We start from the raw sequence: 25,979 nt of genomic DNA, 5'->3' as shown, positions 1-25,979 counted from the left end.
TCATTGGGATGATAAGCAATAGACAAATAAGAGAGAAAAAAGCAATGCACTAATTTTCTCTGGGGCATCACTTCATTCTTGAAATGTTAATCGAGGTCCTATTATAAGCATTGGACTAGGCTGTGTACTCTATTCACATTTATTTGGCATAGTTTTATAATAAAAATAAGTAATATTCTTATTCTTATGTATTGTATCTCTTTCTCTCAAGACTGTTAAATTGAGCCTGCTCCTTTCTTTAATGAATGGCCTAGTTTTTCTCTGTGGTGAAATCCTCCCAGCTACCTAATGGGATGAGAGTATATTACTGCTTGGCATTGCCCAGTCTCCATGAAAACATTGCTTGGAAAGTAGGCAACCTATTTAAATCTACGGCCATTGTAAGTTGGCCTTCTGTACATCAAATTGGATCATTTTTAAAGGTTCTAAACCAAGTCCCAGGTACTAGCATTGATTCTTTGAGAGGCTGTGGTATTCCAGTGTGGGATTCCAGTGTGGATTTGAAGTGCTTTAGATGTTTTCATACATCTCTATTATTGACTAGATCCCACCACGAAGGAAGATTAGTTTTGCATCAGAAGAGCATTCTGGCAGTTGAAAATGACCAGGGGAGTGAAAGGCAGAGGTTGTTCATAAGCTTCCAGGCACAGCTTCTTGGATTGCTCGTGGGCACATCCAGTTTCCGGCTCTTGGCCAACCGGAAAAAGCTTTGGGATTATTAGGTGGGCGGTACCCGATAGATTGATTTGAATGACATTCTCAATGTACCGTGTTGCATGGTTTTGGGGTTATATTTGGCTCTGTGATAATGCGTTAATAGTGGGGAAAATAATGATTCAAGTAAGGTAACCTCTTGCTCTCTTTGTGTTTGAAAATCTCGGGGGAGGGCTCAGTAGCAAGTCCTGTGTGTCATCCAAATACAGATGGGGGTCAACTTTGAAAATATTTTCAAGGTCATAATGAACTGAATTTCTATGTTGATGTCAAGTGGTTAGTTGCTACAGAACGGGACTAGCAAGTAGGACAGGTCTCCTCTCTCTGCTGGTGCAGGGAGGCTTAGGTCTGGGAGAGGCCCCCGTGTGTTAACCTGAGTCGTGGCTGCGAGAACCTAGTTTGAGCTGCTGAAGGAAGCGGAGTCCCAGATGCATGTAGACGCGACTGGGGGTTTTCGTATTTCCCTCTCCAGTGCTTATTACAAAGAAGCCTTGTTAAACGACATCCGGAGAGCCCGAGAGAAATACCAGGGTGATGAACTGGCGAAGGAGCTGGCTCGGATCAAGCTCCGCATGGACAACACCGAGGTTCTGACCCCAGACATCATCATTAATTTACTGCTATCCTACCGCGACATCCAGGTATGAGTACCTTTAATGGAGGCTAGCACATAGGGGATTCTTCTTTGGCATAAGGAATTAATTCCTCATATGAAGTACTCTTACACCAGGTGTATGGTTAGGTATCTATTTTATAGACTAAGTAGGTATATGGCTAGGTCATAGGTCACCTAGCATATCTGTTGTGGTCGTAACATTGGAGGTTTTGTGGGATCAGATGGCCACTCCAGCAGAATCTCATACACAGTATTGCTTAATAAAAGGAACTTAGAATTTCACAGTTTAGATGCGCTTTATGCTAGGCACTGTTTCGAGCTCTTGGCAAATACTCATTGATTTGATTCTCTTCACAAGTTTACGGGATGTATAGTCTGATTATCTCCATTTTACCAATGAGGAAATATGAGGCGGAGAGAAGATAAGTCCAAGGGTCACACGGCAGTTGGCAAAGTCACGATTTATGCTGAGGCAGCTGGCTCCATTGTCCTTCTCTTAACTCCTCCACTATGCCTCTTTAGGCCTTTGTTGCTTCTTTCTTTGTTTCCCACTACCCATTAATGACAGAGCAGGAGTAGCAGAGGCACATCCAGGACCCAGGGAATGCAGACACTTATTCTAAAGCATCAGAGACTTGTGGAGAGTCCTTGAGAAAGAGTTTATGGGATGTGGTACCATGAAAGAAATGGTTTCCTCCCTCCAAGTTAAATGCTTTTGAGCCATTTGTAAGGATGTCTTGACTTCCTTCCCTTTGGGGGAACACACGATAGTGGGCCTTCCCTGCAGAACTCTACAAAGCCATATTGAAGGTTGTGGGACCACAGGTCTTTAAATCTAAACGAGCAAGGCATCTCTTGACGACCCAAAGGAAGAAGGGTCAACCACTAAGGCACACCTGCCTGGCGACAAACAGGCACATCTAATTGACTTTAACAGCAGATGCTGTTAGGAATTTTGACAATGATTAGATCATGGCCTAGGGGACAAGAGAATGGGAATGACCTTTTTGAATCTTTCTTCCATCTGAGCTGCTGGCTTCCTTCTTTTCTCGCCGTCACACATCTTTTTATAACCTTCCGTGGGTAGGACTCTCAGGCTCAAAGGTAAGCCAGAAGCTTACCCCAAGAGGGATACACTGTCTCCTTCTCTTGAGCAGTGGCCTCAAGGTGCAGAGGCACATGACAGGCATGGGATTTCAGTGGGAAGTCCTCTTCAGCTAACTGTGGCTGACTGTCAGCAAGTTGGCCAGTAACCGGGATTCAAAGCCTGGCTGGAAGGGTAGCAGATGGCATTGCTCAGAGGGGACCCAGCTGAGACAAACACAGTAGCAATTTTTCCCTGGGTAATTATGCAGTTTAGAGCTATGGTTTTCAACGAGGGGACATGTGACAGTGTCTGGAGACATGTTTGGCTTTCACAACTTGGAGGCTAGGGGGAGGTGCTACTGACATCTTATGGGTCGAGGCCACGGGTGCTGCATAACATACCAGAATGCACAGGACAGCCCCCACAGCAAAGAATGATCCAGCCCCAAAATGTCGATGGTGCCAAGGTTGAGAAACCCTGGTTTAGATGAATTCACTTGGTTCTGGCAAAATAGGAAGGACCTGGCATGTTTCCTCTCTTAACACAGCAAGTGACCGTAAGATTTTGTGTATGTTTTTATCTCGCTCATCTTCACCCACAGCTGTGCTCTTAGTGTTAACTCGCCTGCCCTCAAAGCGTGGTAGCTATTTTCGGGCTGCTGGACTCATTTGCTTGCTTTTGTTGCCTTTACACTTCTTTCCCTTGATCTTTTTGTGGCCTCTGGTAGCAGGGATTTTTTGTCTGTCTTCTCTCTCATCCATTTTGGGTTTAAAAATAATGTTATTTCTGTTCTCTTATGGGCTGTAAGTAACTTCACTAAATGCTGTATGTAGGGAAAAGCTTGTATTTAAATGCTGAGGCAGTCATGTTTATAACTGTTCAGAAAAATCTGTGAAGAGCTGTGTGTTTCGTCTCCTTCTCACCGTGGGACCTCTTGCCAACAGGACTATGATGCTATGGTGAAGCTAGTAGAAACACTAAAAATGCTGCCTACGTGTGACTTGGCCGATCAGCATAATATTAAATTCCATTATGCATTTGCACTGAACAGGTAAGTGTAATAATGTACGTATAGAATTTTGAAATCTGCCTCCTCTTCTGTTCTTTTTTTTTTTTATGTTGGTTTATCTTTGAGAGGGGGCAGGGAGAGAGAGAGAATCCTAAGCAGGCTCCGTGCTGTCAGCACAGAGCCTGATGCAGGGCTCGAACCCACGAGCCGTGAGATCATGACCGGAGCTGTGCCAAGAGTCAGACGCTTAACCGAGCCACCTAGGCGCCCCCAGTCCTTCTTTCATTCACCTCTCACTGAGTCTGAGCCAGATCATTTGCTAAATGCCAAGGTTATGAAAATGGGCAAGGCATATGGTCTTGGTCTTCGGGGATTTGGTCTTTGGAGCATATGTTCCAGCTGTGAGGCCAGACATGTAAATAAAGCCCTAAGAGCTCAGAGTAATAAATGCCTTAATGAAGGTTTGCCCAAAATGCTGTGGAAGCATACCAGAGGGAGGAAGTTATTCTCCTTAGAGGTTTTTTGTTTCTTTTGGAGAGAGAGCACAAGTGAGGCAGCAGGGGGTTGGGTGGGGCAGAGTTGGGGGGCAGGGAGAGAGACAGAGAGAGAATTTGTCCAGTAGGCTTCATGCCCAGCGTGGAGCCCAGCACGAAGCTTGATCTTATGACCATGAGATCATGACCTGAACTGAAATCAAGAGTTGGATGCTTAACCGACTGAGCCACCAGGTGCCCCTCTGGAGGTTTTTAAGAAGCTTCCCTGGGATCTTTTGGGCTGGGTTTGGAATTCATAGTAGGAATAACCTTGCGGGCAGGAGAGAGTGTGGGATGGGGATGGTGAAAAGGCCGTTCTGCTTGGCCAGAACAGAAATCGGAGCTTAATGTTCTTCATGTGCAGGGTGCCCTCAGGGAGCATCCAGGGTGACTATAACATGGGACACACGGGAAGCAAGCACATGCCATGAGGCTAAGTGTGGAGGGTGGGACTATGTCTTCAAAGGACCTTGTACACCTGAATAAGGAATTGATAGTATCTTGTAGATGGTGAGGGACTAGTTGAAGCAACAGGATGACGTTGTATGATAGGAAAAGTAGGTGCTGTCTTCATTTACTAGTATGATCTGAACTTCGGAATATCTGAGCTAGATAGTCTGTGAGACTTGGAAACTCCTGCCTGGAGACCACAAGCCTCAAAAGCTTGTGTGCTGGGGGGTATTAGTTCAGATGCTGTAACAAAGACACCTCAAATAAAATGATTGAAGTAAGATCAAAATTTCTCTTTCACATGGTAGTCCAGTGGTGAGTGGGCCAGACTAGTGGCATAGCACACTCCAGGAATCGTTCAGGGACCTGGTTTCAGACCATTTTGTAGCTCTTAAATCTGCACAAGTGTTGTCTTCTTCTAGTTGAAGACAGGTCGCTGCTACCCTGTTTTCCCAGCCTATGCAAAGGGGGAAACAGTGGAGACTCAGGACAGCCTCCTTTAAAAGCAAGTAGAATTTGCACATGACACTTCTACTCACATTCCACTGGTGAGGGCATAGTCACATGAGTCCATCTAGCCGTAAGGGCAGTTGGGAAATGTAGTCTCTACCTGGTCGACCATGTGCTCATTAAACTTGGCTACTGTGGGTTTGGAGGATGAATTATAAGTTTGCCATTTCAACCCTCCAAAATCCTAGATGCCTAAATGTCTTAATCCTGCAGTCTCCCTTCTTCCGTGGGTAAGATACAGGAAGGAGAGCAGCATTAGGTGAATATGGTGAGAGCCATGCCCAGATATACTTACTGCGGGACCTGCCTCCTGCCGGGGCCAGAAATTGGTCATATTGAATTATAAAGCAGAAAACTCTGGGAGGGTGTTCAGACTCAGCCTGAGAGCCAAAGAGTTTTGGCATCTCCTCATCAACCTTCCATGGCCAACATCTTCCACAGGGAATGAATAAAGTGAGTATAGGAGGTGACCTGGGTTAGAGGACTCCTGTGTCCAGTTTCTCGGTCTTGGCTTGGTTTCAGCAGCTGGATTAGGCTACACATTGTGGGTTTGCCCCGGCAGCATCTGCAGGACAGCAGATGTGTTCAGAAGCCCATGGCTTCAGGAGTCTTAGAACCCACGTGACATCACGTGTCTCTCTTATGTTGAAGTAAAACGTACATGCAGTGAAACGCATAGATCTTAAGTGTACAGTTGGATGAATTTTGATAAATGGACATAGACTGTACACAACACCCTTATCAAAATATAAAACATTTCCATCCCCTCAGAAAGTTCCTTTGTGCTCCTTTGCAGGCAGTTCCCACCCCTTCGTATGCAACCGCTGTTGTAACATCTGTCAGCCTAGATCAATTTTTCGTGTCCTTGAACTTTGTATAAATAGAATGACACAGTGTGTATTTCCGTTGTGTCTGTTTCCTTCACTTGGCATCATGTTTGTGAGATTCATCCGTGCTGTTGGATGTATTCTTAGTTCGTTGATTCTTGTTGCTGGAGAATAATCCGTTGTGTGGATATACCACAATTGATTTATCTGTTTTATTGCTGATAAACCCTTAGGTTGTTTTTACTTTGTGGTGATAAGAACAGTGCTGCTATGAATATTCTTGTGCATGATTTTTGTACATATATGGCACATTTCTGTTGGATATATAGCACACGTGTATGTCCTGCTGGAGTAGATAATGGCAAACAGTGATAGGATTTTTATTCCTTTTGGAGGGAAGATTTCGTGATCTCTGTGAAAAATGTGCCTCCTCTCTCCCCACTATTCTTTTTTTTTAAGTTTATTGATTTATTTTGATGGGGGGAGGGACAGAGAAAGAGCAAGGGAGAGAGAGAATCCTGACCAGGCTCTGTGCTGTCAGCACAGAGCCCGATCTCACAAACTGTAAGATCAAGCCGAGATCAAAAATTGGACACTTAACCTACTGAGCCACCCAGGAGCCCCTCCCCACTGGTCTTTAAACTCAGCATCCTAAGGCAGGGAGTGTTGGGAAGGGCATCTTCATTAAGCCCAGAAAAAAAAAGAAAAGTCTTGTAACTCTGTTACGTCAAAGTAGTGTGTGCCACTTTCATTCATATTTAATTATACTTGATTAACCCTTGATTTATAAGGATTAAATGAGCTGGCACTGATGAAGTTTCTGGAAGAATGCCTGGCACACTGTAAGTGCTATGAAAAAATGGTTTGTTAAATAAAAATGAAGAGGGCCATTTAAGTCACTCACCACCATGTCTTCTCTCAGATGGAGTAGAGGTAACTGCTGTCAAACAGAACAAAATATTCTGATTGCCATCCATTGAGAGCACTAACAGAGAAAAACGAGTTTTAAAAAGTAAAACCAGTACCTAAGAGAAATGGGTGTGGCAGGATGAAGTGATCACAGGGTGAATGAATGTGTTTCCAGTTTGGAAGCAGAGTGACTGGGACTGCACACCACTGACCCACCTTGCTCTCCGGTGACGGCTTTTTTCTTTCTAGTCACCTTAGCTGGTGGCTCTTTGTGATAGGCCAGGTAAGGTCCTCAAAGCCAAGAACCTCCTTTTTTCCAACCGACTAGGGATTTTCTGTAATATTGCGGTATTTGTTTCCTGTGTATATGCACTCTGACCCTGAATTTGACATTTTTGCTTTGGGTAGAACTTGGCCAACTGTCAGCATATGCACAGTAGAATTTGGTACTATGTACAGTTTTGAGAAACTTTATGGCGTTACCCTGTGTCTATAAAGGGGAATATGGTGGTAGACAAATAATATTCCTGCATTACAGTTGACCTTTAACTCAGGAAGTGGAGCAAATCACGGCCATGAATTAGTTACTAAAGTTTGGTGGTAATGAACCACATTTGGCCCTCAGATGGCAAGGTGTCCCTGTTACTAGGAAAGCTGGCTTGTCCCAGCTAGCTCTTCCTGATCCCTTGCACTTGAGCTGTTCAGAAGCTCATTCAAAGCTGCCTCAAGTTTCCTTTGAGCAGTTAAACTGCTTGCCACTCAGTGGCCTGCAATCCTTCATGGGCAGTTTTTATTTGCTGTTGTTTTTACAGACAGGACTTTATTGGATATGTTAATGCAGCCAGAAGAACCTGACCAGGTTTCCAAGCAGCAGGCAGAAAGATGGTCTGGAAGAAGAATAACGGAATCAAAGTACTAGGTTAAGAACAACAAAACTGTCACAAAATAGGAGTGTTCTCTTATTCTCCTTTCTGCATCTTTGGGTCAAGACTGCTAACTCCAGCAAAATTTAACTCCTTGAATTCCTCAGCTAGTGGAAGGGAAGCCAGATGCTTGATGCATTTATTAGAATATCTGATGTATCATTCTATAAGTAAGTTAAGGTGAGTGATAGAGGCAGGTACGCTGTGGGGCCTGGAAATGTGTGCAGGGGTGATAGTAAACAGATGTTACGAAATCCAGCCTGTGCCAGAGAGGCCACAAGCTTGTTCCAGAACCTACAGCAGTCACCTCATCTTTAGGCCCTGGACTCCAGCTTTGTTATTGCTTGGGTGGAGGGACACGTGTCCCCAGGAGGGCAGCGTGGGTTCCTTGTCTCTGCCGTAATCGCCAGCATCCTTTTCTTTGTGTCTTCTGTTTATGTATACCATTCGATCTTGCCAGAAATAATTTATGTATTTATATAGCCATTCTTTAAAGTTTATTTATTTGAGAGAGAGAGAGACCGTGTGAGCAGGAGAGGGGCAGAAAGAGAAGGGGAGAGAGGATCCCAAGCAGGCTGTGTACTGTCAGCACAGAGCCTGATGCAGGGCTTGAACTCATGAACTGTGAGATCATGACTTGAGCCAAAATCAAAAGTCAGATGTTTAAACGACTGACGTGCTCCTATGTAGCCATTCTTTATTAGGTGTTTGTCAAGAGTAGGAAAATGATGACCTAAAAGCATGTTGCAAAATAAGGATATCTTTGTGGTAAGGGTATCTTTGTGGTAATCATTTTTCTGGAAGTGAAGAGAAGCATGAATCTTGTGAACTGACAGGAGTCATCTGGTCCAAACTCTTTATTTTAGAGAGGAGGAAGAAAGAAAGAAAGGCCAGGGCCCAGAATATAACAGCTGATCAGTAAGAGATCTGGGACCACAACTCCCCAGTTGTGGATACACTAGATTTTTTTTTAATGTTTGTTTAATTTTGAGCGACACCAAGAGAGCGTGACTAGGGGAGGGGCGGAGAGAGAGGGAGACACAGAATCTGAAGCAGGCTCCAGGCTCAGAGCCCCGATGCAGGGCTGGAACCCACAAACTGTGAGATCATGACCTGAGCCAAAGTCAGGTCACTTAACCCACTGAGCCACCCAGGCACCCCTGGGAACACTAGTTTAATGATGTCATGGCATAATCCATGAATCTCTGCCCAGAAAGCTTCCTCTTCTTTTTCGTTTGCCTGAGGGATAGCCAAAAGAATCCTTGGGCCTCTTGAACTGTAGAGCCATCCTTTTATATGTTCTCCTTTGTCATCTGTGATGAGAGCATTAGGTGGTAGTTGAGTATTGAAGCCATTTTCCTAATACATACTTTTTATACCAAAAGACCAGTTGCAATTTTTTTTCTGAGAAATGTACTATCTCCTTATGTTCTGAGTAGTGGCCTTGCCAATAATACATGTTTTCCTTTGTGTGTGTGTGTGTGTGTGTTGATTTTTGACAGATAGGCAGAGTATGTGAGAGTGGGGGAAGGTGGGCGGGGGGACAGAGGATCCTAAGTGGGCTCTGTGCTGATAGCAGAGAGCCCAGTGGGGGGTTGGAATTCACAAACCCACAAGATCATGACCTGAGTCTGATGCAGGGCTTGAACTCACGAACCGTGAGATGATGACCTGAGCCGAAGTCGGGTGCTTAACTGACTGAGCCACTGGGTCCCCCTACATGTTTTCCTTTGAAAAGCATTTATTCAGAGAACTTAAACCACCTCCATCAGTCCTCCCCCTGGTCTTCTTGGGCCTAAGGTATCTTCCTTTTCTGTACAGTTCCTGCTTTGGTTTCCTCCCTTTTGTTCCCCTCTCCCCCCCCACCCGCCCCAATTAATGACTTCTGTGTCAGGGGAGGCCTTTGTACTAAAGAAGGAGACCGCTCATGAGGGGTGTGTAAAGTTAACAAGTGATGGAAAATACACTCACACATGTGATACATTACACACACACACACACACACATACACAGTTTGAGAAATATTTCAAAACCACTCTGCTGTTTACAACCCATGAAACTGTGAAATGCACTGCTGTGGAAAAAATGAGGATAATGGAAATTAATAAGATTGGATTTTTTAAATTTCAATTCCAGTTAGTTACCATAGAGTGTAATATTAGTTTCAGGTGTACAATACAGTGATTGGACACTTCCATGCATCACCCTGTCCTCATCACAAGTGCACTCCTTAATCCCCATCACCTGTTTCGCCCATCCCTCCACTCCTCCCCTCTGGTAACCATCAGTTTGCTCCCTATAGTTAAGAGTCTGTTTCTTAGTTGGTCATCTCTCCATTTTTTTTCTTTGCTCATTAGCTGAATTACGGAAGCAGCCTAAGTGTCCATCGATAGATGAATGGGTAAACACATGTAGTATATATGTACAACGGAATATTATTCAGCCACAACAAAGAATGAAGTCTTGTCATTTGCAATGACATGGATGGATGTAGAGAGTATAATGCCAAGTGAAATAAGTCAGAGAAAGACAAATACCATATGGTTTCACTCATATGTGAAATGAGATGGTTTTAAGAATTAAGTTAGAATTTGTTTTTGTTTTTGTTTTTTTTTTTTTTTTTTTTGAGACAGAGAGAGACAGAGCATGAACGAGGGAGGGAGACACAGAATCCGAAACAGGCTCCAGGCTCTGAGCTGTCAGCACAGAGCCCGATGCGGGGCTCGAACTCACGGACCACGAGATCATGACCTGAGCTGAAGTCGGCCACCCAACCGACTGAGCCACCCAGGCGCCCCTGTTTGTTTTTTTTTTTTAAGAGAGAGAGGGAAAGAGGCCAAGGGAGACAGAGAGCATCCCAAGCAGGCTCCATGCTCAGTGTGGAGCCCAACACAGGGCTGGATCCCATGACTCTAGGATCACGACCTGAGCCGAAATCAAGAGTTGAACGCTCAGCTGACTGAGCCACCCAGGCGCCCCTTAAATAAGAATATCTTTAAAAACTTAGCACACAGTGCCTGGCACATAGAAGATGCTGAGTGAATGTGAATTGCCCTTCTATTTCCTGACAGAATCCCAACCACCAGTGTTCTATTATCTTCCATGGTGGTATTTCAGGAAGGCTTCTTAAGAGCTAAAATCTAGAAAGCCATTTGGAGTAAAATGTGAAAGTTAGTTCATAGCTTCTGAGTTCTTGTGAGTAGGAGTCCTTAATGGAGAAACTTCGCCTAAGAGTTAGGGAAATGGTCCCATGTGACCTGGGTCCTGCCTTGCCTCCTGTCCCGTTCCTGGTTCACTGCCCTGTCACCACCCTCACCTGCCTTCATTTCTTAAGAGAGGCAGGCTGTTCTCCTCATGGGTGCTTCCTCTGTCTGGAATGCTCATTGCTTGCCTGACTGAATCTGATGATCCTTCAGGGTCTAGTTAAATGTCCCTTTCTAAAAGATTGGTGTTGCAAAGAGTACCATACTTAAAAACAATGTCCCTGCTGTTAGTCATTCTCATAGCACCTGCTCTCTTCCTTCATAGCACGCACATTTCTGTGTTTACTTGTTAATATTTATTCTCCCTCCCACTAGACTAAATCTGAGGGGGGCAGGAGCCACAGTATACTAGGCCATTGCCTCCCCTGTGCCTAATAACATTGTGCCACCCACAGAGTAAGTACTCAGTAAGTATTTGTTGAGTGGGTGAATGAATGAATGACTCAGTGATCACCTGTGGCCTACAGTTGGAGAAGATCCATATGGTGATAACTGGGTGCTACAGTTAAGGGCTTGGTGTAGTAGTAGGCAAACCTGTTGAACTTTAGATGTGTGAAAATAAACATATCTAAGTCATATGTGTTCAGTGTACACAGAAAAATATAAAGCAGAATTACTGGCAATGCCACCCTTAAAGTAGGACATGGTCCAAAGCAGGGAATCCCAGAAAAGTGAAGGACTGCATAGGCCAGGTCACGGTCAGCAGTGATGGAAGTTTTCCTGGTGCGGGATCCAAGGTGTCTGTTCAAATGGGATTTGATATAGACTCAGAGGGGAATTGGTCTTTATCACCAAGGAAACCTGTGCCTTCTTAGTGGTGGTGGCTTGTGTATTGGTCAGGGTTAGGGTAACTGCTATAACAAGTAGCATATCAATTTCAGTCTTAACATGATGAATGTTTGTTTTCACTTACGAATCATTCCAGTGTGGATGTATCCTGGTTGGGCAATCTCTTCTCCAGGTGATTGAAAATTCAGTGTCCTTCCATCTTGGTGCTCTGCCCTCTCTTCGATCCTCCGCTCTCCTTTCACCAGATGATAAGAGAGACCATGCTGAATTGCCAAGGATGTTTTGTGTGGGGTGTGTGTGTTGTAACAGCTTTATTGAGATATAATTTGCATTCTCTATAGTTCACCCATTTAAAGAGTACAAGCCATTGATTTTTAGTATATTCACAAAGTTGTGCAACCATAACAGTAATCAGTTTTAGAATATTTTCATCATTTGTCCCCCCCCAAATCCTGAACCCATTACCAGCCACCATCCCCCTTCCACCCCCTAGCTTCCCTTCCCAGCCCTAAACAACCACTGTTATATTTTGGCAGTCCATTAGCAGTCACTCCGTGTTCCCCCACCTCAGCTGCTAGCCCGAGAAAACCACTCATCTCTTTTTGCCTCTCTGGATTTGCCTATTCTGGACACTTCACATAAATGGAATCCTATAATACGTGATCTTTTCTGGGTGACTTCGTTCACTTAGCATAATTTTGTCAAGGTTCATTCATGTTGTAGCATACATCAGTACTAAATTACTTCCTGTGGCTGAAAAATACTCCATTGTACTGATAGACCCCGTTTTATCTATTCATTTATCAGTTGATGGACATTAGGGTGGTTTCCACTTTTGACTGTACCAGGGAGGTTTGTATGAGCCTGGTCAGGAAGTGATGTTTGTTACTTGTTAGCATATGTCATTGGCCAAAGTTCAGTCTCAGCCAACCTAATTGCAAGAGAAGTGGGGAAATGTGGTCTGGCTGAGGGCCCAGAAAAAAATAATAAATGGGTTTTAGTGAACACATCCTAGTTACCACTGCAGCTTGTAAATAAGAAGTAGAGTTTAACTGGATCCATCCATGTGGAGATCCCTGAGAGTCTGTCAGCAGAACCAAGAGTGCAGCAAGAATATTCTTCACCTCCTGTTGCCTTTGTGAAAATGGGAGAGCCAGCCTTCGAAGTGCCCTGTTCGAAATTATGGCCTGCCAGTCCACTGTAAAAATGTTTTTCTTAAAAATGTTTCTTTTGAGGGGCACCTGGGTGGCTCAGTCATTTAAGCGTCCAACTTTTGGTTTCAGCTCAGGACACGATCTCGTGGTTTCGTGGGTTTGAGCCCCACACCGGGCTCTGCACTGACAGCATGGAGCCTGCTTGGGATTCTCTGTCTCCCTGTCTCTCTGCCCCTACCCCACTCACACTGTCTCTGTGTCTCAAAATAAATAAACTTAAATGTTTATTTTGAGAGAGACTATGCATGTGTGAAAGCAGGGAATGGGCAGAGAGAGAGAATCCCAAGCAGGCTCCGTGCTGACAGTGCAGAGCCCGACGCAGGGCTCAAACTCACGAACCACGAGATCATGACCTGAGCCGAAATCAAGAGACACTTACCCAACGGAGTCACCCAGGCACCCCAAGCCCAACCTTTATAGATGTTGCTTGGTGGTCCCAGGGGACTGGAAAAGGTGGTGATGATGGAGGCAGGGATAGGATGATTTAATAGTGGTTCTGCCCTGATGTAAGAAAACAACCATTCTGGTTCATGCATTTCTTTGGTTCTGGGCATTGTTCACACTCAAACACAGGTTGCCTGTAACTGTTCCCTTCTCCGTATTCCCTTCTCGAGGCATCTGGCCAGACTAAGGCACCTGCTTCCTTGTGGCAGGTGTATATCTGTCAAGATCCAATCAGGAAACAAATCTCTAAGTATTTAAAGTAGAGGAAATGTAATACATGGAATTGGTTATACAGGTGATGGAAGAGCTGAGAAGCCAAACAGGGAACTGAGGCCACTCAGAAATGAACATGTACAGGAAGCTGCTACCATCCCTCCTTTGGCTGGATGGATACAGGAAAGAGGTGATGTGATCAGAATCTAGGAGCCAGGATCACTTGAAACCATTACACGCCAGCCTTTTGGGAGCTAGATCTATAGAAGAGATGCAGTTGTTTCTAGAGCCACCACAGGAAACACAGACAAAAAAGGGGAGAAAGTATTATGGCTACTTCATTCTTCCGCTCCTCCAGATACTTGTCCACCATCGTCTTCCACTGGCTGCTCATTGCTGGTAATCAGCTGACCAGGAAGCCCAGAAGCATCCTGGAGGAGCCCGCTCCCCTGTGATGCAGAGCAGAGCAGGTGAAAGAGGGGTGTTATCTGAAGGCAAACAGACCACTGATTGGCCCAGCAGGACACTTACCTTTCAGAGACATTGATGGGTTCTATGTATTTTTAGAGCCAGCTTTATTAAGGTATAAGGTAGAACTTCCGTACAGTAAAATGCACCCATTTAAAGTGCACAGTTTGATAACTTTAGCCAAATAAATAGTCTCATATAACTATTACCACGATCAACAGACACAGCGTTTTATCCCACAAAGTTTCCTTTTGCCCTTGTCAACTCTCCTCCCATGCCCATCCAGCCCCGTTTGGATAATGGCATTTGGCCCATATTCCAGGTCACTGATCCTGTGTTTCAGAGGGCCCAAATCTGGTCTATGGCCGTACCACCCTGAACACACCCGATCTTATCCGTGTCCAGATCTGATGCTGTGTTCATTCAGTGTTGTTGTTTTTTTTTTTAACTTTTTAGTTTTAGGACTTCTATTCATTTTTTTTTTTTTGAGAGTTTCCATTTCTCTCACAAAATATATTATTTCTTCACAGATACATGCTTTATGTATACATATATATATTTAAACATTTTGTAATAGTTTTTTTAAGTTTATTTTGAGAGAGAGTGTGAGTGGGGAGGGGCAAAGAGGGAGGGAAAGGGAGAATCCCAAGCAGCCTCCACACTGCCAGCACAGAGCCCAAGTGGGGCTCAATCTCCTGAATCGTGAGATCGTGACCTGTGCCGAAATCAAGAGTTGGACACTTAACCAACTGAGCCACCCAGGTGCCCATGTTTATAACAGTTTTAAAGTTACTGTCAATTTCTGGGTCTGGTTCTATTGATTATGTTTTATCTTGATCGTGGGTCACATTTTCTTCTGTGCACATCTCAGTTTTATTTTAGACATTTTATCTAAAAGAACAGTGGGGAAAAAACAAAACAGTGGAGACTGAAGTATAATTTCAGTTTGTTTTGTTTATTACCTTGATTATCTGAGCCCTGTCTTAGGTCTGGCAGTTAACATATGTGACTGATTTTTTTTCATATTTCTCCTAGAGAGTAGCTGGGTTGGGACTGGACTCAATTCTAATCAGTTTACTTGCGGTTAGCCTGACCTCCCACCTCTTGTCTCTCTGCTACCTTTCTGATCTTGTCAGTATTTGAGCATGGAAGATTTTGAGTTGCTGTTTGTGTAATTTTTGGATTCAGCTTTCACAGTGACCCACATCTGAGTGCTATGGTAATGCGTGTGATCTCTTTTTTACTTTGAGCCTCCCCTTCATCACAGCTTTCTTGGAAAAATTTAGTGGGCAAGTGTGCTGCAAGGGAGTTCTTACACTCAGCGATTAGTTTTCGCCTGGGGACCCTTCCAGATTCCGTTCTTTCCCATCAGCCCATGCTGTTGTGCACAACTTTGCTCATTTTCTCTTTGTCCTGTGCAGTTTCTCTATCAAAGGCTCCCTCTTCGATCTGTCAGTACCTAGAGCAGGCACCCCAGTGAGGATGCTGTCATGGCTCTTTGCTCAGCTCTGAAAGCATTGTTTTCCTGTGGAATTAATCAAGGAAGTTCTTCCTCCTCTTCAGTAGTTTATATATTGTCTAGGTTTTTATTGTTACTGTGAGAGTGGAAGTCCTTTCACAGTCTTCTACTCCTAATTGGAAGCAGGAGTGTCTTCAGAGGTTTTTGGTGGGCAGCCTAAGACAGAGTCTGTCCTAGAAAGGACACTGGTCTAGTGAGACATTTTGCTTGTTAATTCTGAGTGTTTGTGTAGAAAAAAAGATTTTTTGGAACTCTGTCTCCTACCCTATGAGCTTTCTCTTAACAGACACACAGTACAGAAAAGACAGGCAGGCAGGATGCTTAGTAACCAATGAAAGCTCTGGCAGACCTGTAGTTCCCCGTTGCCTGGTGAAGTAAGCAAAGTCCAACATACTTTGCACATGAAGAACTGAGGCCCAGAAAGGGTAAGCAACTTGCTCAAAATTCACATGGGTAGTAAATGGTATAAAAATAACCAGAATCTAGCTGTATAGGATTCCCAGTCCAATGTTCTGTTTTTACTCTGTGTGTTTTATTGCATAAATAAGAAATACACTTATATATTTTGGGAAGAACCTGGGGAAAAAAACGTTTAAAGAAACTGTCCCTCGTGATTCTAATCTCTAGTCCCACTCATGTTCCAGAAGTAATCTGTCTCATCAGTTTGGTGTATATCCTTTCAGTTCTGTGAATTTACATACTATTCAATATGTCATACTGCAGGGTTTTTACAATACAGGAGATGCTCTGTAATTAAAAAAAAAAAAAAAAGTTTCTTTTTAAAGAGGGGGGAGGGGCAGAGAGAGATGAGAACAGAGGATCCAAAGCAGGATCTGCACTGACAGCAGAGAGCCCAGTGCAGGGCTCGAACTCCTGAACCGTGAGATCGTGACCTGAGCCAAATTCAGACGCTTAACTGACCAAGCCACCCAGGCGCCCCTGTAATTTTCTTTGTTCACTTAACAGTCAATGGATGGAGATCTTTTCGTGTCACTACATTTAGTCTTGCTCAGTTTGTCATCCATTTAACAGACAACTTAACAGATACTTATTGAGCACCTACTTATGTGCTAGATTGAGTTCTAAGCCTTGGGGCATAGCAGTAAACAAACCAGACAGAAAAATCCCTTCCTCTTGGAGCTTACATTCTTAATGGGGAGACACCATACAAACTAAGTAAAATTATTAAAACAGGTTAGGGTGGTAGGGAGGTTGGTGGGGCAGGTTACAATTATGAGCTGAGTGCTCAGAGAAGACTTGACTTACTAGAGAGTGACGTGGAAAAAAATGAGAGATGAGGGAACATACCATGCAAATATATTGGGGAAGAACATTCCAGCCAGAGGGATCAGCACGTGCAACGGCAGGGATGCTTGTGCAGCTGGAGCAGAGGACCCCTACCCTGTGAAACAACCGGGAGCCAGGTCTTACAGAATCTTGTAGGCCACTGAAAGAAAATTGGCAATGGCTCTGCGATGGGAGTCTCTGGAAGGGTGTTTTGTTGTTTTTGGTTTTGAGATATAATTGATATATAACATATTAGTTTCAGGTGTATAACATCATGATTTGATGTATGTACATTTTGTGTAATGATCACCACAGGAAGTCTTACTAACATCCATCACCACACATAATTGTGAATATTTTTCTTGTGAGGAAAACCTTTAAGATCTCTCTTAGGAACTTTTTTAAAATTTCTTTTATTAAAAATTTTTTTTTAACATTTATTTCTGAGAGACAGAGCACAAGCAGGGGAGGGGTAAAGAGCGAGGGAGACACAGAATCTGAAGCAGGCTCCAGGCTCTGTGCTGACAGCTCAGAGTGGGGAACTACCATATGATAGTGGGGCTTAAACTCCCGAGTGGTGAGATCATGACCTGAGCTGAAATCGGACACTTAACCAACTGAGCCACCCAGGAGCCCCAGAAACTTTCAAATATACAATACAATATTGGCTGCAGTCACCATGCTATGTATTACATCCCCAAGACGCATGTATTTTGTAACTGAAAGTTTATACCTTTTGACCCCCTTCACCCATTTCACCCACATCCCACCCCCCACCTTTGGCAGCAACCAGTCTGTCTGTCTTCTGTATCTGTGAGCTTGGTTGAGGTTGGTTTGGTTGCTTTTTTCAGACTCTGCGTATAGGTGAGATCATACAGTATTTGTCTTTCTCTGACTTGTTTCATTCAGCACAATGCCCTCAGGGTCCATGCATGCGGTTGCAAATGGCAAGATTCCTTTTTATGACTGAATAATATTCCACTGTGTATGTATATCACATTCTGGTTATCTGTTGGACACTTAGGTTGCTTCTAGGTCTTTGCTGTTGTAAATAATGCAGTGAACCTGGGAGTGCAGATATCCTTTAGAGTTTCCTTTAGATAAATACCCAGAAATGGAATTGCTGGATCATATGGTAGTTCCATTTTTAATTTTTTCAAGAGTCTCCATACTGTTTTCCACAGCACCTGCATCAATTTGCATCCCACCCACAGTGCATGAGGGTTCCCTTTTATCCATATCCTCACCAACACTTATTTCTTTTTTTTTTTTTTAATATATCTTAGCCATTCCGACAGGTGCGAGGTGACTGTTGTGGTTTTGAATGCATTTTCCTGATGATGAGTGGTATTAAACATCTTTTCCTGTGTCTGCCTGCTGTCTTTACCATTGGCCGTCTTGATGCCTTCTTTGGAAAAATGTTTCTTCAGGTCCTCTGCCCATTTTTTAATCAGACTTTTTTTGCTCTTGAGTTGTATGAACTCTTTATATGTTTTTGATATTAACCCCTTGTCAGATATATGATTGGCATTTGCGTGGACGGTTTTGAGTAGTGGAGTGACATGACGTGACTCAGTGTTTAGCAGGATCACTCTGACTCCCGTGTTGAGAATAGATTGTAGAGGGTGAAAGCAGGAAATGATGGTTATTTGGGTCAGGGTAGTAGCAGTGGGGGTCATGAGGAGTAGCCCATTTTTGGATATGGCTTAAAATAAAAGCTAACAGAATTATTTGATCGAATGAAAGATACTAGCGATATGAAGCATGACTCCAAAGTTTTTGGCATGAAAAAACCGGAGGAATGGACTGGCCATTCTTAAATAAGATGGAGAAGAATAGCTTTGATGGGACAATCAGCAGTTAAGTTTTGGACACATCAAGTTTGAGGTATTAGACATGCAAGTGAGATGCTAGGAAGACAGTTGGATATGGAGTTCAGGGGAGAGCTCTGGGCTGGAGATAGTAATTTGGGAGTCATCAAGATATAGATGTTTGGAAAAGCAGGACAGTAGATGATATACCAAGGGATCTAGTGTAGTTACAGATAAGAAACATCCAAGGGTTATGCTTAAGGACTCTCCAGTGTTAAAAGACTAGGGAGATGAATAGGAACCAGAAAATTAGACTCAAGTAGAAGGAAAATGAGGAGAGTATGGTGACCTGCAAGCCGAATGAAGAAGGTAATCCAAAGAGGAAGGAGTACTCAGCTATCAAATGCTGCTGGTAGGTCAGATAAGACAAGGGCTTAGAAGCGGTCACTGGGACTTAGCAGTGATGCAGACCTACAGAACATCCAGGGTAAGACACACTAATGCCTGGATCCCATCTCCAGAGACTGATGTAACTGGTCTCAAGTGCAACCTGATCACTGAGGTTTTTGAAGTTTCCCAGGTGATTCTAATGTGCAAGCCAACGTTGCGACCCCACTGTCTTAGTTCATATCTTTCTCTTAATTTGTGAAATGACCTTATCGTCAGAAACATATGTTGCCAGACTGATTAAACACAGGAGATTTTATCTGTAGACTTGTTCGTGGATACTTTGGGATCTGAAAATGATAAGCATATCTGAAAACTGATTATTAACAACTAAAGAGATTAGCTATTTAGCACCTGTCCTAAAGTGGCTTTTAAGCTGAAAATCGCCTTGCTTTTCATTTTTTGCAAATATTTGATTTTTTATTTTTGTTCTTTTTTTTAATCCCCAAAAGACCTTTTGTTTTTAGTAACAAGGGTAAGTTTCAAGTTAATGAAAAAAATTTAAGGGAAACATTGCTGTAAATGGTCCAAAGAAAACCAAATGAACCTGAACTCAGATCGATAATGAAGCATTTAGAAGAGTTAAGTAAATTGTTTTCAGAATCCTGAAGATTTCACACCTCAAAAGTTGGCTCATAGCAGATGTAAAAATGTTGTACCTCATTAAAGTTTTAGTCTTTTTTCATTTTCCTGCCGCTGACTGTAGAAATTATTTCAATGCTGTAGTAAAATTGAGTTGGGTTGGTAGCTCTTCACTCTTTAAAATGGGAAGGAATCGTGAGTGGGCTGTTGGTTAAGAGATCTGTTTTGCAGGCTGATAATTGGATTCTATGGACAAAGAGAGTACAGATCAAATCTCTGAGAACAAGATCAGGCTGGAAAATAGGAAAAATCAAAGTTGCAATACAGGTCTAATTACTGCAGGTTTCCAGAAGAATGCCAAGTGTCTAGATTAGCCCTTCTCAACCTGGGTTGGGTTCCACAGAGAATTAAACCCTAATGCCCTAAGGCATCCATTGTATCAATCGAATGAACTCTCTTAAGTATCCAGAATGGGGCTACCTATGTACCATACTTGGGAGAATGGAGAAAATAGTTACTCAGATAATCAAATAATTTTCTTTGGAGCTTAATTCACTAGCAGAACCCCCATTGAGAAAAGCTGTTTGACGTACTAATCTGTTGTCTTGAATGATGCAGAGTTTTATGACTTACAGGTCCTCAGGAAAGAAAGCATAAAAGAGCCTGTTGTCAAATTGCCAAGAAATTAAAAAGAATAATCTCTTTATTATTTATTAGAATAGTTATTAGTAAAACATGCACAGGAACACCTTGTGCAAATCCCAGCAGTGATTTTTTTGAACAGTTTAATGTGTATCCTTCCAGACTTTGTGCATGTGAACATAAGTGGAAATAATATTTACTGCAAAGAATGGGATCATGGCATTTATTTAGTTCAGCAATGTTTTTTCCATGAACTGTTACGGAAATTCTTCTATATAATTACATGCAGACCTGCCTCTTTCTGAGGGTTGCATGATACTCCATGGTTTGGTTGTTACAAACTGTATTTTATCATTTGACATTTATCATATGTCAAAGGACATTTGGGTTATCTTCAGTTTTGCACTGTTAGGAGCAATGCCATAATAAACATCTTGGTTCAAAAATTCTTGAATATGTATATGTATATATATATATATATATATATATATATATATATATATATATATATATATATATGGGTTTTTCTATTTCCAGATTATAGAAGCAGAATGGAGTCAGGATGCATACCTTTTACTTTTTGGTTTTATTAATAGAAATTTCTTTTTTTAAATGAAATTTATTAAATTGGTTTCCATACAACACCCAGTGCTCATTCCAACAGGTGCCCTCCTCGGTACCCATCACCCATCCACCCCTCCCTCCAACCCCCCGTAAACCCTCAGTTTGTTCTCAGTTTTTTAGAGTCTCTTATGTTTTGACTCCCTCCCTCTCTAGCCTTTTTTTTTCCTTCCCCTCCCCCAGGATCTTCTGTTAAGTTTCTCAGGATCCACATAGGAGTGAAAACATGGTGTCTGTCTTTCTCTGTATGACTTATTTCACTTAGCATCACACTCTCCAGTTCCATCCACGTTGCTACAAAGGGCCATATTTCGTTCTTTCTCATTGCCATGTAGTACTCCATTGTGTATATAAACCACAATTTCTTTATCCATTCATCAGTTGATGGACATTTAGGCTCTTTCCATAATTTGGCTATTGTCGAGAGTGCTGCTATAAACATTGGGTACAAGTGCCCCTGTGCATCAGCACTCCTGTATCCCTTGGGTAAATTCCTAGCAGTGCTATTGCTGGGTCATAAGGTAGATCTGTTTATAATTTTTTGAGGAACCTCCACACTGTTTTCCAGAGCGGCTGCACCAGTTTGCATTCCCACCAGCAAGGCAAGAGGGTTCCTGTTTCTCCACATCCCCTCCAGCATCTATAGTCTCCTGATTTGTTTATTTTAGCCACTCTGACTGACGTGAGGTGGTATCTGAGTGTGGTTTTGATTTGTATTTCCCTGATGAAGAGCGACGTGGAGCATCTTTTCGTGTGCCTGTTGGCCATGTGGATGTCTTCTTTAGAGAAGTGTCTATTCATGTTTTCTGCCCATTTCTTCACTGGATTATTTGTTTTTCGGGTGTGGAGTTTGGTGAGCTCTTTATAGATTTTGGATACTAGCCCTTTGTCCAATATGTCATTTGCAAATATCTTTTCCCATTCCATTGGTTGCCTTTTAGTTTTGTTGATTGTTTCCTTTGCAGTGCAGAAGCTTTTTATCTTCATTAGGTCCCAATAGTTCATTTTTGCTTTTAATTCCCTTGCCTTTGGGGATGTGTCAAGTAAGAAATTGCTGTGGCTGAGGTCAGAGAGGTGTTTTCCTGCTTTCTCTTGCTTTTGATGGTTTCCTGTCTCACATTCAGGTCCTTTATCCATTTTGAGTTTATTTTTGTGAATGGTGTAAGAAAGTGGTCTAGTTTCATTCTTCTGCATGTTGCTGTCCAGCTCTCCCAGCACCATTTGTTAAAGAGACTTGTTTTTTTTTTTCCATTGGATATTCTTTCCTGCTTTGTCAAAGATTAGCCGGCCATACTTTTGTGGGTTTAATTCTGGGGTTTCTATTCTATTCCATTGGTCTATGTGTCTGTTTTTGTGTCAATACCATGCTGTCTTGATGATTACAGCTTTGTAGTAGAGGCTAAAGTCTGGGATTGTGATGCCTCCTGCTTTGGTCTTCTTCTTCAAAATTACTTTGGCAATTCGGGGTCTTTTGTGGTTCCCCACAAATTTTAGGATTGCTTGTTCTAGCTTCGAGAAGAATGCTGGTGCAATTTTGACTGGGATTGCATTGAATGTATTAATAGAAATTTCAAACACAGTCAAAAGTAGGAAATAATATAGTGAACCCCCATGTACCCCTTTTCCACTCTTCAGTAATGATCCCTGCATGGCCATTTTTGTTTCCTGCTCACCCCATCCACTCTGTCTTACCCCAACACCAGATTTATTTTGAAGCAAAGACATACCATTTTATCCAGAGATATTTCTGTATTGTCTGAGGGACAGTTTGACAAAACATGGTCATGATTGTGTTATACCTAAGGATAAACAATAATTCCTCAGTATCAACGCTCAGATTTTCCCAGGTACCTCTCTGTCTTTACCTTTTGTGTTTAGAGTGGGGTTTTTTGAGTCATGATCCAAACAAGGTCTATACATGGCATTAGGTTGAGATGATTCTTAAGTCTTTTTTAATATATTTTTAAATATTTGTTTATTTTGAGAGAGAGGGAGGGAGTGCACAAGCGGGGGAGGGGGAGAGAGAGAGAGAGAGAGGGAGAGAGAGAGAATATACCAAGCAGGCTCCACACTGTCGGCATAGAACCCAGCACGCGGTGCTCAGTCCCACAAACCATGAGATCATAACCTGAGCCGAAATCAAGAGTCGGACACTCAACTGACTGAGCCACACAGGCGCCCCAAGTCTTTTTTAGTATATAGGTTTCCCCTTACCTTATTTTTTCTTTTCCCTGTTAATTACTTGGTAAGGAAGCATTTGTCTGATAGCAGTTCCAAAGTTGTGGATTTTGTAATAGTATCCCTGTGGTGTGATTTATTAAGTTCCTCTGTCCCTTTTTCTCCTTGCAACTTGGTAGTTAGATTTGGAGGCTTAGTTCAGATTCTGGTTTCATTTTTTTTTTTTTCTGGAAAGAATACTTCATAGTTGATTGTGTACTTTATTTGTTTTTCTTTTTTTGTGATGTTAATGGCCGTTGACGATCATTGCCTGGATCCATTGTTTCATTAGGGGTTACAAAAATAGTGATACTTGAATTTTATAATTAATTCCTGAGTTACTAGCACAAATACTTTCTAAAGAGACATTTCGTCTCATCAATGACTTGGTTACCCCCAGTGTACAACTCATCTGGGAAAAGGAGACTATTTGCTTAATTTTTGCTTTGATAATTTTCAAAAATAATGAGACGGTTCCTTAGCGTTCTCCAAGGGTGACCCCTGAAGTTGTGTAAGATGATTATGAAATCATCATTCTAATATAGTTGATATGTTTCAATTCTTTTTTATACTATTCTTTTTTTTTTTTTTAATTTTTTTTTCAATGTTTATCCATTTTTGGGACAGAGAGAGACAGAGCATGAACAGGGGAGGGTCAGAGAGAGAGGGAGACACAGAATCGGAAACAGGCTCCAGGCTCTGAGCCATCAGCCCAGAGCCTGACGCGGGGCTCGAACTCACAGACCGCGAGATCGTGACCTGGCTGAAGTCAGACGCCCAACCGACTGCGCCACCCAGGCGCCCCTATACTATTCTTTTTAATGCTCATACTGTCCCTTCTTTGGCCAAAAACTGATTCTTGTTAGTTCCTGAGTCTTTCTGATATGAACTTAGTAGTTTCTTTGAGTCTTTGTATTAAGATGTTCCAAGACCATCTTAGACATATCTGGAATCTGCCATTCCTCCACGAAGTCCTGGTTCCTTGTAGGAAGAGGTGCTTTTACAGACCCCAGTCAGGGTTTGGAGGTTCTCATTGCTACTGAGTTGCTCATCGTTTTGGTCCTTTTCGGTAGACAGAGCTAGGAACACCACTGGATGACTTTATATTGATGTTTCAATTCAAATTTAGGACTGTAGGATTTTTACTGAATTCCTTTGATTTTGTGTTTGTATATCTTACCCTGAAAAATCTGGTTCCTAATGATATTAACATCGTCATTTGTTGTATTCTATACTACATGATGTTTTCACATTACCAGTTCCTGTATTATTGCTAACAATATGATTACCAGAAAGTATTGAAGATTTCTTTGCATTTATATTTTTTCCTTAAGTTATATCCTCTTAGGAAAATACAAAATGCTGTGCTTTAAAAATCACGTGAACCAGTTTGTCTTTTGTAGGTAAGCCACCAATTGCTTGCAGGGGGTCATTTGTTTGGTTCCAGCCACAAATTCAAATGGTGTTTACTGGCAAATGGTGTTTTTAGGGAACAATGTAAAATTTTTTTAATTCATTTTCTTTTATAATTTGGTAAAAAAAAAAAAAAACAGTTTCCAAGTCACATCCCAAGAAGTGAATTTGGATTCCTGTCCTCTTCAGCACGTTTTCTCCCTCCACCTGTTGGTAGCCAGTTTTATTACCTTTTGGTTTATCCTTCCATTTTGAGCAAATAAAAGCAGGTAAATATTCACATCTCTGCTTTGCCTAAATAAAAAGGTAGCACTGTGTGCACAGTATTCAGTGCCTTGTTTTCTGGTCTTAACAATAAATTCTAGGGATCACTCCATAGCAGTATTACATAGAAATTGTTTCTTTATACAAACGTTTAACGTATTATAATATGAGTACGAACATCCTTAGCCAGAGTTGATTTAATCAGGCTCTGCAACTGATGGGCGTTTGCTTCCAAACCTTCACAGGAGCCCTTAATATTTCACAACCACAAACTCGGGTTATTTTGTGGCAAAGATTATTTTAACAATGATCGAAGGAATCCATTACCTTTGTGTGAAATGAAATTTTTACCATATAAGTTAATAAGAGAGAAGACTGTGATTTGTGAATATAGAAACAATTTTCTAAATTTTCTTTTCCAGTGGACAGGAAAACAGGAATTGCTGGGGTCTTTTCCTGTTTGAGGATGGCAAGGTCGAGAAATGCCAAAACACATTTCTAAATTTCTCTTGGCTTTCTGAACTGGGGGGCCCTGCCACTTTTCCAAAAGAACCTTTTGTCAAACCACGTCATTCTCATGATTCAGGCGTAGCTTCCACAATCCTTGCTGTCCATCCAGCTATCGAAGCTGCCATGTTATTTTGTGTGTCTTCCCAAACACATCAGTCTGCATCTGCTGTCATCCACAGTCTGGATCTCAGTGAGAGAAGGGACCAAGTAGCAACTGTGACAGCGTGAGATTTACTGGTGTGGGTCTGAAGCACTTGTTACATTTGAACATGAAAAAGTGAATTCTTATTTGGCTTTTGTTTCCTGCTAAAGCACAGCATCCCTACACCAGCCCTTGCCAGAACGAGCGCACATATGCTCCCATGTCTTGCTTCAGACATGAGTGATCTTACCATACAAATCTTTCAGGAGAAACAGTGCGGGTGACCGTGAGAAGGCTCTGCAGGTCATGCTCCAGGTTCTGCAGAGCTGTGACCACCCGGCCCCCGACATGTTGTGCCTGTGTGGGAGAATCTACAAGGACATCTTCTTGGATTCGGACTGCAAAGATGGCACCAGCCGAGACCGCGCCATTGAGTGGTAAACCCTCCATCCTAGTCGGTAGCGTGTGCATCTCTGCAAAGAACAGAACTGCAGAGGCTAAGGATCCAGGTCTTTTCCGTGTGTGTGTGTGTGTGTGTGTGTGCGTGCGCGCGCG

General features: G+C 42.5%; 1 protein-coding gene across 1 annotated transcript in view; it reads left to right on the top strand.

Annotated features, from left to right (window-relative positions):
* Positions 1-25,979, top strand: part of MAP3K15 (mitogen-activated protein kinase kinase kinase 15) — a 124,313-nt gene that overhangs the window by 43,297 nt on the left and 55,037 nt on the right. Inside the window, exons 5-7 of the mRNA XM_045472971.1 lie at positions 1,187-1,355; positions 3,362-3,468; positions 25,691-25,861. Coding sequence (XP_045328927.1) covers positions 1,187-1,355; positions 3,362-3,468; positions 25,691-25,861 — 447 coding nt within the window. The remainder of the gene's footprint in view (positions 1-1,186; positions 1,356-3,361; positions 3,469-25,690; positions 25,862-25,979) is intronic.

Source organism: Leopardus geoffroyi, chromosome X (assembly GCF_018350155.1).
Source record: "Leopardus geoffroyi isolate Oge1 chromosome X, O.geoffroyi_Oge1_pat1.0, whole genome shotgun sequence".
Taxonomy (NCBI): Eukaryota; Metazoa; Chordata; class Mammalia; order Carnivora; family Felidae; genus Leopardus; species Leopardus geoffroyi.
Note: the sequence above shows the minus strand (reverse complement) of the source record. Positions and strands in the feature narration are given on the sequence as shown.